Source organism: Leopardus geoffroyi, chromosome D4, assembly GCF_018350155.1.
Source record: "Leopardus geoffroyi isolate Oge1 chromosome D4, O.geoffroyi_Oge1_pat1.0, whole genome shotgun sequence".
Taxonomy (NCBI): Eukaryota; Metazoa; Chordata; class Mammalia; order Carnivora; family Felidae; genus Leopardus; species Leopardus geoffroyi.
In genome coordinates, this window is record NC_059342.1 from 5957792 (window position 1) to 5971174 (window position 13383).

Here is a 13383-nt window from a genome sequence, read left to right on the forward strand (position 1 = left end):
TTTAAAAAATTATGTCTCAATATATGTAACTGCTCTTCACGTATCTGTTGTTCAAGTGAGTGGCGTAGACTTCATTGCTTTCAGATTTAAAGTAAATGGTGTTTAAATTCATGGAGCAATATAAGAAGGGTTGTTTGTTTTTTGTTTTTTGTTTTTTAACTTGAGAAGAGTCTTTCCCTGAAGGATATGTAGAGTTTGAGCTAAAAAAAGAATGCATGGTAACTTAGAGAAATAATGTGGGGCAAGATTTTTGCTGGAATGAATTCATGTAAGGGGGATCAAACAGCCTAGCCAGACGACCTGCAGAAAATACCGTGGACTTCCATAATACTGGCTTGAACAGCTAATGTTCCTGAATTGGTGCAAAACTTTGTTTTCCAGAACGTCTCCTGACTCTTGTCTGATGGAACCTGAGGCAGTGGTTTTAGAACCATCTTAAATTTCAGTACAGGCCTGAAACTGTTGCTGGAATTGTTGTGGGTAGCAACTGAGTAATAGCAGTCAAGCAGACCAGGGATAAAAGTAAAGTCTTTTATGATAAATGAACATAAAGGATGTCTAAAGTCTAAAAACAAGGTGAAACATAATCCTTAAGGTTCTAGAAACCAGTAGAAACCATGTATGTTGAAACATTGATGGAATGCCGACTTACGGATTACTCTTGGATGGGTTTGTTTCAAGAGAGTAAGCACGTTGAAAGAAAACTTACAATCTGATGATCAGGAGAGTATTGTTATAGAACAACCTTAACATCACGTACCAAGGCACCAGAACCAACATAGGGCAGGAAATTCACCCCAGGCTGAGAGATGGCTTTTCTTCTCAGTAGTTTTATACTTCTCCTTCCTTGTGTATTTGTCTTCCTGTGAAAAACAGCCAGGAGAGTTTGAGTTTGGAGTAGAGACCTGTTTTTTCTATTATTATTATTGGAAGGAAATTATGCTATTATTTGTGTATTTTGGTGTTAATGTATAAACTCAGGGAAAAAAGAAAAGAAAGCTCCAAATAGAAGCATGGAAACTAACGAGTTTCCTGCCCCATAATCTGTATTTGGCAGTAGAATACAGGATCCCTGATCCTAACCCTGTCTCTTATGTATACCTTGAAAGCCTTACCCACTAATACTCCTCGTCCACACTTCCTGTCCATAATCTTTGCTGAATTGATCTTATTCTTCGATTTGTCGAGTTCCCAAACTCAACTATTCTCGTGTGTTCATTGTTCCTTTCCTGTACTTTTCTTCCATGTAGTTTTGAAAATCACATTTTTTGGGGCGCCTGGGTGGCGCAGTCGGTTAAGCGTCCGACTTCAGCCAGGTCACGATCTTGCGGTCCGTGAGTTCGAGCCCCGCGTCAGGCTCTGGGCTGATGGCTCGGAGCCTGGAGCCTGTTTCCGATTCTGTGTCTCCCTCTCTCTCTGCCCCTCCCCCGTTCATGCTCTGTCTCTCTCTGTCCCAAAAATAAATAAACGTTGAAAATCACATTTTTTAAATGTCATATGTACATATATATTCATTGCCAGTTTTTTTTTTCCTTTTTTTCCCCACTCCAGCCAATTTATTTTCAAATGAAAGCAGTATAGGAAATATATACTTCAAATTACTTAATCTTGTGTGACCGGACTAGAACCAAAGAGTCAAATATATAACAGACTCTGTGTATATGGGCTCCCTCCCTGTAAGAAATGTGTCTTAAGATTCATAAGATTCATATTTTTAATTTTCTCATTTTTAGAAGACTGCCAAGATGATAACCTCTTAGAGAAGAGCCAACAAATCCAAGACAGACATTTGTGGCAAGTTTTACTTACTCATTTTCAGAGAACTGACACAGGAGGGGAAAGTTTCGACCAGGGGTCACACACAAGAAGAACAAACCAGAGAAATTAGGCGGAGGTGACCCCCTTTGAATGTGGACGAAACTTCAGCCATAATTCAGCTTACACACCAGAGAAATTCTGTGATTATAATAAACATAGGGGAGCCCTCTGCCCCCAGTCAGCCTTCAGGGTACGTCAGAGGACTCGCATAAGATCGAAACCCTATGAGTGTTGCAGATGTGGGAAATGCTTCTGTAAGAAATCGTACCTCCTCATGCACCAGAGAATTCACACAGGGGAGAAACCTGTGTAATGAATGTGGGAAAGATTTCAGCCACAAGCCAAGCCTATGGAAACAGCAGAGAACTCACACAGGGGAGAGACCGTACGAATGTATGGAATGTGGGAAAACTTTCAGCTGGAAGTCAGACCTGAGAGTCCATCAGAGAACTCACACAGGGGAGAAACCCTACGAGTGCAGTGAATGTGGAACACCTTTGGTGCAGAAGTCAACTCTCAAAACCCATCAGACAATTCACAAAGGGGAGAAGGCTTATGAATGTAATGAATGTCAGAAAACCTTCACCCAGAATTCACCCCTCAGAACACATCAGACAACTCACACAGGGAAGAAGCCCTATGCATGTAAGGAGTGTGGGAAGGCCTTCAACCAGAAGTCAAGCCTAGGAACGCATCAGAGAACTCACACAGGGGAGAAGCCGTACAAATGTAATGCATGTGGGAAGGCGTGCAGTCAGAAGTCAGGCCTAAGAAAACACCGGACAACTCACGCAGGGGAGAAGCCGAATGAATGTGATGAGTATGGGAAAGCGTTTAGCGAGAAATCTGGCTTACAATTACACCGGAGAACTCACACGGGGGAAAGACTATATAAGTGTAATGAGTGTGACAGAGCCTTCACCTACAAATCAATCCTCAGAGGACATCAGGAGGGTCATAAAAGGGAGAAACTCTCTAAATATGATGAAGGTGAGAAAGCTTTCAGCGAGAAATCTGGCTTACGATTGTTGCAGAGAAGTCACCCAGGGGAGGAACCATACGAATGTAGAGAGCACGGCTGAGCCTTCATCTCTAGATCAGTCCTCACAGGACATCCGGAAGCTCCTACAGGGGAGGAATGTATTAATGTGATGAACGTGGGGAAGCTTTTAGCCATAAATCGGACTTCAGAAAACATCAGGGGACTCTCACGGTAAGAGGAACACTGAATGGAAAGAATGTGGTAGAACTTAACCTCAGGGATCACACACACAGGAAAGCCTTACAACCCCACTGAGTGAAGGAAAATCTCGATTGCAGATCAGACGCTCAAAACTATAGCTGTTCTGTGTTGCGGACTTCAGACGGCTCTCCTGAAAGTTCTCCAGGACCTGTCATTTGCTGAGTATTTGCCTGGGTTGGCCTACTCCTCACACGTGTGTGTGTCTGGCTCCACGAAACCTCTGACGTAGTGTAGAGCTGATACAAGAATTCTTTTTGTCTTACCAAACAATTGAGCCCTTCCAGAGAGCGCCGTCAGCCTTCCCTGGGTCCCGTAACCCCAGTAGAGAACCAGGAGTTAAGTGGATCCGTGTAAACCTGTAGACCTGGGTGCACTCCCGACTCAGCTACTTACTAGACCAGCAACCTCCTCGCCCTGAGTCTCCACTCCCTTCTTTGTGAACTGTCGCCCATGTTTGTTGCAAGGGTTAAAGGGCACAGGGTGGAAACAAAGCAGTGTCGATTCCCTTCTGTCTTACATAATTCATGCCTCCTAAGAGAGGATACGGGTAAAGTTAGGGGAAAAACAGGCAGGAACATGGAGATGACGGGAACTTGAAGAGAAAGTGAGAGTTCTGAAGGAGGGGTGGGAGTCGGAGCTGCAGGTGTCCCTACAGTGCTTGGTGGGGCTCATGGCTCCACTCCTTGGGCCCTTCCCGTCCAGGACACCCCAGATCTCATACCCTCGTGACTCAACTCTCCCTGGACAACCACAGTGGTGGCAGACCGTCCTCAGAGACCTGCTTCTCTGGTTTTCGCAGACGCAAGCTCAGGGCCACAGCAACCATCTTGAGATTTTTGTGGGCTGGAAATGGGTAAAAATGGGCGTTCTGTTGCCAGAACTAAGGATTTGGGTAAAGTCCAGGATTCTCGACTAAGCCTTACCAGCAGTTTCTTGATAATCTTTAAAATATGTGGAGCCCAACTACATTAATCTATTTTTATTTAAAGCAGCTTGTAATTTGATTTATAAACATTTCTCTCTAAAAGAAAAATGTGTATTAGTAATAATAAATGAAACCAATTTATAACTTGCCATGTATAGAAACTAATTGAAAAAATATTTACAGAAACAGAACAGCAGTTTAAAAAATTATAAGTAGATGATGTAATCAATTTCAAAACTCATCTCTGACATTAGAAAAATGACTTGAGGAAACCTGTGAGGTATAGGAAAGAGTGTCAGCGCTTGGGGTCTTCCAGTGACTAAAATATCTTACCGGTCTTGAAGTTCAAAAGATTGAGATGGCCTTTGCTACTTTCCATAAGGTGGAAGGAAGGACGCAGCTCAAACCAGTTGTGGGGTGGAGGCACAGAAAATGAAAATGTACGACTTCTAGATTATGGGGATGATCACAGGCAGGAAGCTGCAGATAAGCATTTACAGAGCAAAGCAAATGATTTCCCCCTGGTAGGAGTGGAGTTTGGGAAGCCCCGTTTGTTTGGAAAGTGGCCTCTGCACCGTCTCAAAAAGCTCCCAACCTGAGGAAAACAGGCTCATGGTTAGTTTTAGGGGCCCAGATATGGCACACTGGCCCCGGGTCCCCCTGACTTGTTACGGACAAACCAAGTTCTAAGGAAGAAGCAAGGTAGAATTCCTTCGTAACAGTCTCCTCCTTTCCATGCCCGTTCACCGGACTTGTAGTTGAGACTCTTGCTTCTGAAACATGAAAATGTTGTACGTGTAGAGACCATATGACAAATATGCAGGTTGTGGAGCACAATAGAATGTGACCTGTGAACCCACTACCTCGCTTAAGGACGACGGTATTGGCCGTGAAAAAGTGAGAGTGTATCCACTGGGATACTCTTGCCCTATCTATCTCCTCCCTCCCAGAGACAGCAGCTATTCAAAATTGCGTGTGTGTTTGTGTGTGTGTGTGTGTGTGCGCGCACAAGTGTGTATCACTGATTTGCCTTTGAAAAAATAATAATTACGAATCTATAAACAATAATTGTATGGTTCTACTTACTTTGAAATTAGAATGGTCATGTGTCCTGCCTTTGTGACATGGCTTTTTTTGAGTCAATGTGATGTACCTAACATTCATACATACTGATTTGGATGGTTGTACTTCATTCAGTTTCATTTATGTATAGCTTGATATTAAAATGTATTCATTCATGGTTTTGGCCCGGTATTTTGAAGTAAAGAAATAGAGGAAATGTGTTTCTAAATTCTAACTTCTTGAAGGAAGAGAAAAAAAAAGAAAATGGAAAGGTTGGGTTGCAGGCTTATGCCAGGATGTTGATATGAAATTCTCCAACTCAGTTTACCTGGGCTGCAGGGTCTCAGCTGGAAGCATCCCATGTTCCAAAAGGTGGTGTCTAGTTACCAAGCAAGACTTGTCAAGAAGCGTCCGGAAGCTACTCTGTGACTGATGAGTTCAAGAGACATGATTGGGTAATTACGAAGTGTTTTATCATTGATGCTTGTTGGTAACTTTTAATTTTTTATTAAGATAAAGTATACATAATATAAAATTTACCATTTTAATTATTTTTCAAAGTGCCTTTTCAGTGGCATTAAATACACTCACACTACTGTGCAACCATTTACCACCATTCATCTCCAGAACTTTCTTCATCTTCCCAAACTGAAACTCCATAGCCATTAAATGCTAACTCCTCAATCTACCCCACTGCCATACCCTGGAAAACACTATTCTGCTTTCTGTCTCTACCAATTTGACTACAGTAGGCACATCATGTAAATGGAATTATGTAATGTTTGTCCCCTTGTGACTGACTTATTTCACTTAGCAAAATGTCTTCGGGTTTTATCAGCGCTACAGCACGTGTGAGAATCTCCTTCGTTTTTTAAGCCTGAATGATACTCCATTGTATGTATATACCAGATCTTGTCTACATCTGTCAGTGGGCACTTGAATTGCATCCACCTTTTGGATATTGTGGATATTGGTGCTGTTAACATGGGTGTACAGATATTTCTTCAGGATCCTGCTTTCAACTCTTCAGAGTATATACCCAGAGGTAGGACTTCTGCATCATATGGTAATTCAACTTTTAGTTTATTGAGAAACTATTATACCATTTTCTGTAGCAGCTGCACCATTTTACATTCCTTCTAGCAGTGTACAAGGGTTGTGATTTTTTTCACATCCTCCCTAATACTTGTTACCTGTTATTTTGATAATAGCCATGGTAATCCTAACAATTCGTGATGTTGGACACATTTTCTTGTACTTCTTGCCATTTGAGTATCTTCTTTGGAAAACTCCGCATTCAGGTTTTTGCCCATTTTTAACCAAGTGGTTTGTTTTGTTGTTGAATTGTGGAATTTCTTTGTATAGTCAGGACATTACTCTCTTGATGGATGTATGGTTTCCAGATATTTTCCCCATTCTATGGCTTGCCTGTCTATTTTTCTGTTGATAGAATCTTTCACGTATCTTTTTTTTCTTTTGTTACCTGTGCTTTTGGCATATTCAAGAAATCATTACTAAATCTAACGTCATGAAACTTTTCTATGTTTTCTTCAAAAGAGTTTTATAGTTTTAGCTCTTAATGTGTAGGTCTTTGCTCTATTAATTTTTTAAATATGGTGTAAGGTAAGAGTCCAACTTCATTCTTCACATTTCCTAGTGTGTTCATTGAAAAGACTTTCCTCTTGACACTGAATGTTTTGGTACCCTTGTCAAAAACCATTTCACTTTATATGTGAGGATTTATTTCTGGTCTCTCTCTTCCATTGATCTATATATGCATGTCTTTTTGTCATTACACTGTTTTGATTATTGTGGCTTTTTAGTAACAAATACTAAATCTGTGGATTGCCTGAGGTAGTATGAGTTTTAATAATATTAATGCTTGCAATCCATGAACGGAGTATCTTCTCACTTATTTGTGTCTTCAGTTTCTTTCATCAAAGTCTAATAGTTTTCAGTGTACAGATGTTTCGTCATCAAGGTTAAATTTCTTCCTAAGTATTTTTTTTTAATTTTGATGCTATTGTAAATAGTATTATTTTCTTAAGTCTCTTTCTGGTAGTTGATATCTATAGGAATGCAACTGATACTTGAATGTTGATTTTGTGTCCTGCAACTGTATTAAATTCATTTATCCATTTTAACGGGTTTTTGGTGGATTTTTTTTGTAGAATTTATATTTAAGATCACATAACCTGCAAACAGTTTTACTTTTTCCTTTTGGATTTGGATGCACTTTATTTCTTTTATCTGAATTACTGCTTTGGGTAAGACTTCCAGTACTACCTTGAATAGAAGTAGGCAACCTTGTCTTTGTACCTGATCTTAAAGGAAAATCATTCAGCTTTTCAGCATCAAGTATGATACTAGTTATGGCTTGCCAAATATGGCCTTTATTAAGTTGAGGTACTTTCCTTCTACACCTACTTCATTGAGCCATTTATCTTGAAAGGATGTTGAATTTTGCCAAATGCTTTTTCTGTCTCTGTTGAGGTGCTTGTATGAGTTTGATCTTTCATTCTATTAAGGCAGTGTCTTGCATTTATTGGTTTGCGCATGTTGAACCATCCTTGCATCCCAGGGATAAATTCCCCCTTGATGGTGGTGTATGCTCCTTTTAATAATGCCTTTGAATTCAGTTTGCTAGTATTTTCTTGAGGATGTTCACATCTATGTTTGTCATGTTTGTAACTTTCTTTTCTGGGAGTGTCCTTATTTGGTTTTGGTGTGAGGGTAATTCTGACCTCATAAAATGAGTTTGGGAGTCTTCATCAGTTTTTTGGAAGAGTTTGAGAACAGCTGGCATTATTTTTCTTTAAATGTTTGGTAGAATGCACTAGTGAAGCCATCTAGTCTTACATGTTTCTTTGTTGGGAGGACTTTGATTATTGCTTCAATCTTTTTACTCATTATTGGCATATTGAAATTTTCTTTCTCATAACTCACTTTTGTTAGGTTGTATGATTCTAGGAATTTACCTGTTTCTTCTAGGTCATCCAATTTGTTGGCTTTTAATTGCTAACACTTGTCTCCTGTGATTCTTTTTATTTCTGTGGTATCAGTTGTAATGTCTCCTCCTTCATTTATAATTTTATTTGTATGAGTCCTTGTTTTTTCTTGGTTAATCTAGCTAAAGATTTGTCGGTTTTGTTTATCATTTTAAAAAATCACTCCTGGTTTTGTTGATTTTTTTTCATTGTTTTTCTAGTCCCTAGTTGATATATTTCTGCTCTAAATTGTATTATTCTGCTAATTTTGGATTTAGCTTTTTATTTTTTTTCTAGTTCTTTGACATGTAAAGTTTGATTGTTAATTGTATATCTTTCTTTTTTTGTGAAATAGGCTTTTATCACCATAAACTCTTCCTTAGAATTGTTTTTGCTACATTACATAGGTTTCAGTATACTGTTTTTCCAATCTGTTTGTCCCAAGATAATTTTTGATTTTCCTTTTTATTTCTTCTTTGACCCATTGGTTGTTCAAGAGTGTGTCCAATTTCCATATATTTGTGACTTTCCAGCATTCTTCCTGTAATTGATTTCTAGATTCATACCATTGTGGTTGGAAAAAAAATACTTGATATGAATTCAGTCTTCTTAAAGTTAAGACTTGTTTCATAATCTAACATATTATCTGTCCTGGAGAGTGTTCCATGTGCACTTGAGAAGGTGCATTCTGCGACTGTTGGGTGGCATATTTCCTGTATATGTCTGTTAGGTCCATTTGCTCTATAGTGTTATTCAAGTCCAGTGTATCCTCATTGATTTTCTGCCTAGATGATCAATCCACAGATGTAAGTGTGGTATAGAAGTACCCTACTGCATCGCCTGGGTGGCTCAGTCAGTTGAGCATCCAGCTTCAGCTCAAGTCATGATCTCACAGGTCATGGGCTCGAGCCCCTCATCAGGCTCTGTGCTGACAGCTCAGAGCCTAGAGCCTGCTTCGGATTCTGTGTCTCCCTCTCGCTCTGCCCCGTTCCACTCACATTTTGTCTCCGTCTCTCTCAAAAATAAATAAACATTAAAAAAATAAAAATAAATAAAAAGAAGTACCCTTCTACTATTATATTGCTGTCTGTTTCTTCTTTCACTCTTGGTAGTACTTGCTTTGTATGATTAGATGTCCCTATCGTTAGGCACATATATACTTAAAATTGTTATATCCTCTTAATGAGTTGACCCCTTAATCTTTATATAGTGTGTTTACCTCTGGCCACATGGACTGGCGTGTCTCCTGGTAGGTCCCTGGTTTTACAGTTTCCTGCTGGAGCCCAAAACTCCTATAGAGGCACTTTTGTACTCCGCCAAATTATTGTTAGTGAGGGGTGACAGGAGTAGACAACCTCCTATTCTGGCATCTTACTAATGTGTCTCTTCACTCTTGAATTCTTCAGGTAGTAAGTTTTAAAATAAGGTAGTGCGAGACTTCAGCTTTGTTCTTTTTCAAAATCGTTGTGGATCTTGAGAGTCCCAGGAGATCCATACAAATTCTTTCAACTTTATTTTTTTATTTTTTAATAAAAATTATTTTATTTTATGGGTTTAATTTTTTAAAATTGTTTTTAACGTTTGTTTATTTTTGAGAGAGAGCAGGGGAGGGGCAGAGAGAGGGGGGGACACAGAATCTGAAACAGGCTTCAGGCTCTGAGCTGTCAGCACCAAGCTTGACGCAGGGCTTGAACCCATGAACCACGAGATTATGACCTGAGCTGAAGTTGGACGCTTAACCCACTGAGCCACCCAGGTGCCCCTAATTTTTTAATTTTAATTTTAGTTAATTAACATACAGTGCAATACTGGTTTCAGGAGTAGAAGTCAGTGATTCATCACTTACATACAACACCCAGTGCTCACCCCAACAAGTGCCCTCCTTAGTACTCACCACCCATCTGGTCAATCCCCCACTGTCCTCCTTCCATGAACCCACGGTTTGTTCTTTATTGATGAGAGTGTCTTTTGGTTTGTTTCCTTCTCTCTTTTTTTCCCCCTTCCTGTATGTTCATCTATTTTGTTTCTTAAATTCCACATATAAGTGAAATTAAATGGCATGTGTCTTTCTCTGATTGACTTATTTCACTTAGCATAATACATTCTCATTCCATCTAGTTCCATTCTAGTGCTGCAAATGGCAAGATTTCATTCCTTTTTATGGCTAATATTCCAGTGTGTGTGTGTGTGTGTGCCACAACTTACTCATCTGTTTATCAGTTGATGGACATTTGGGCTTTCTCCATAGTTTGGCTATTTTTGGCAAGTGCTGCTATAAACAGGGTGCAGGTGCCCTTTCAAATCTGTATTTTTGTATCCTTTGGGTAAATATTTAATGGTGCAATTCCTGGATAATAGGGTAGTTCTTTTTTTAGTTTTTTTGAGGGACCTCTGTACAGTTCTCCAGAGCAGCTGCACCAGTTTGCATTCCCACAAACAGTGTAAGATCCTCACCTCTCCGCATCCTCACCAACACCCGTTGTGTCTTGTGTTGTTAATTTTAGCCATTCTGACAGGTGTGAGGTGGTATCTCGTTGTGGTTTTGATTTGTATTTGCCTGGTGATGAATGACGTTGAGCATCTTTTCATGTGTTTGTTAGCCATCTGGGTATCTTCTTTGGAAAAATGTTCATGTCTTCTACCCATTTCTTAATCAGGCTATTTGTTTTTTGGGTGTTGAGTTTGATAAGTTCTTTACAGATTTTGGATACTAGCCCTTTATCAGATAATGTCATTTGCAAATATCTTCTCCCATTCCATAGGTTGCCTTTTAGTTTTGTTGGCTGTTTCCTTTGCTGTGCAGAATTATCTTGATGAAGTCCCAATAGTCCATTTTTGTTTGTGTTTCCTTTGCCTCTGACGACGTGTCTAGTAAGAAGTTGCTCTGGCCAAGGTCAAAGGAGTTGCTACCTGTGTTCTCACGTTTAGGTCTTTGATCCATTTTGAATTTATCTTTGTGTATGATGTAAGAGAGTGGTTCAGTGTCATTCTTCTGCATGTTGCTCTCCAGTTTTCCCAACACCATTTGTTGAAGAGACTTCCTTTTTTCAATTGGATATTCTTTCCTGCTTTGTCGAAGATTGGGTGACCATATTGTTGTCCGTACAAACTTTATAATAGGATATTCTGTTTCTCTTTTTTAAAAGTTGCCTTTGGGATTTTTATAGGGACTGCATTAAATCTGTAGATCTGCTTTGGATAGTATTGATATCTTAACAATTTTCAGTCTTGCATTCCATGAACATGGTTGTTTGTGTCTTCTTTAATTTCTTTCAGCAATGTTTTATAGTTTTCAGTGTACAAGTCTTTGACCTCTTTAGTTAAATTTATTTCTTAGCACTTTATTCTTTTAAACTCTATGGTAAATTATTCTTTTTAATTTTATTTTCTGATTTTTCATTGTTCGTGTTTAGAAAGACAACTGATTTTTTTTTGTTATTGATTTTTGTATCCTACAACTTGTCTGAATTTATTAGTTCTAACACTGTGTGTGTGTGTGTGTGTGTGTGTGTGTGTAGAATCTTAAGTGTTTTCTATATTTAAGACCATGATCTGAACAGAGATAATTTTGCTTCTTCCTGTCCAAATTGGCTGTTTTTTATTTCTTTTTCTTGCCTAATTGCTCTGGCTAGGACTTCCACTATTGTGTTGAGTAAATGTTGTATGAACAGCCACCTTTGTTTTATTCCTGACCTTAGTGGGAAAAGTTTCAGTCACTCCATGTCTAGTATCATGTTAGCTGTGGATTTTTCGTAGATAGTTTTTATTATTTTGAGATTCTTCCCTAGATGTTTTTTTTTCCTTGAAGGGGTATTGAATTTTGTCAAATGCTTTTTCTGCATCGTTAGATGATTGCTTCTTTTCATTTTATTATGTTAACGTTGTGTATTAATTTATTACGTTGATTATTTTCATATATTGAATTACCCTCATATTATGGGAATCAATTTCACTTGGTTACAGTGTATGATCCTTTTAATATGCTGTTGAATTCTATTGGCTAGTATTTTGTTGAGTAGTTCTAACATCAGTTTTCCTAGTGGTATGGTATATAGTTTGTCTTGTACCGTCTTTTCCTATGGTTTATATCACAGTAATGCTGGCCTCATAGAAAAACTTAAAAATCGTTCCCTCTTCACCTTTTTAAAAGGAAAAGATTGAGAAGAATTGGTATCAAGTCTTCTCCAAATGATAGAATTGATAGAATTCACTAATGAATTCATCTGGTCCTGGGATTTTCTTTTTGGGGTGATTTTTGATTACTGATTTCATGAACTTACTGGTATTAGATCAGTTAAGATTTTCTGTTTCTCTGTGTTTTAGTGTTGGTAGGTTATTTCTGGGAATTTATTAACTTTATGTAGGTTATCCAATTTGTTGGCATATGATTGTTCATCGTGCTTTCTTACAATCCTTTTTATTTTTGTAAAACTGGCAGCAGTTTTCCTCTGATTTCTGATTTTAGTTATTTGAGTATTTTATCTTTTTTTCTTATTTATTGTAACTAAAGAAAGGTTTTCAATTTTCTAGATCTTTATGAAGAGCAAACTTGTGGTTTTGTTTTTTTCCTATTGTTATTCTAAAATCTCTGTTTTATTTATCTTGACTGTAATCATTATTGTTTTCTTCCTTCTAGGATTGGAATTTTTGTTTGTTTTTCTTTTTCTTATTAAAGCTAAAGTTTAGGTTCTTGATCTGAGATCTTTCTTCTTTTTTAATGTGCTTACAAATATAGATTTCTCTCAGCAATGTGATATTTCTGCCAAGAAGTCTCTTGATAATCTTGCTGAGGATCCCTGCATTTGATGAGTAACTTTTCATTTGCTTCATTCAAGATTTACTCTGTGCTTTGGCTTTCAACAGTTTGATCAGAATGTGGCTCAGTGTGAAATAAAGTGTCCTTTTTATATATAACATTGTTTATGTAGAAAACTCTAAAGAAGCTGCAAAAAAACTCTCAGAATTAATACACAAATTTGGCAGAGTTGCAGCATATAAATTCAGTATCCAGACATCACTTTTCTATATACCAAATTCAAGGGCTGATTGGAATTTGAAATTTAAGAAAATGGACACCTGGGTGGCTCAGTCGGTTGAGTGTCTGACTTTAGCTCAGGTCATCATCTCATGGTTCGTGGGTTTGAGCCCTGCATCTAACTCTGCTGTCAGTGCAGACTGCACTTCGTATCCTGTATCCCCCTCTTGCACTGCCCCTCCCCACTAGTGCGCGCGCTCTCTGGCTCTCTCTCTCACAAAAATAAATAAACATTAAAGAAAAGAAAACCTGGAGGCATCACAATCCCAGACTCCGTGTTATATAACAGAGCTAGAGTGATCAAGGCTGATTC

The 13383-nt window shown here is 38.5% G+C and overlaps 1 protein-coding gene across 5 annotated transcripts in view; it reads left to right on the forward strand.

The window, feature by feature from the left end:
- Positions 1-13383, forward strand: part of LOC123593046 (gastrula zinc finger protein XlCGF7.1-like) — a 77175-nt gene that overhangs the window by 39558 nt on the left and 24234 nt on the right. For 2 of the 5 annotated variants that reach the window (XR_006710084.1, XM_045468550.1), the window contains one exon: positions 1734-5596. The exons of 2 other annotated variants lie outside the window; for them this stretch is intronic. Coding sequence is in view for 1 of the 3 variants with exons in the window: in XM_045468550.1 (XP_045324506.1) it covers positions 2043-2900 (858 nt within the window). In the remaining 2 variants the exon portion in view is untranslated. Of the gene's footprint in view, positions 1-1733; positions 5597-13383 lie in introns of those variants that run through there. One more of the 5 variants, XR_006710082.1, reaches the window with a different exon arrangement.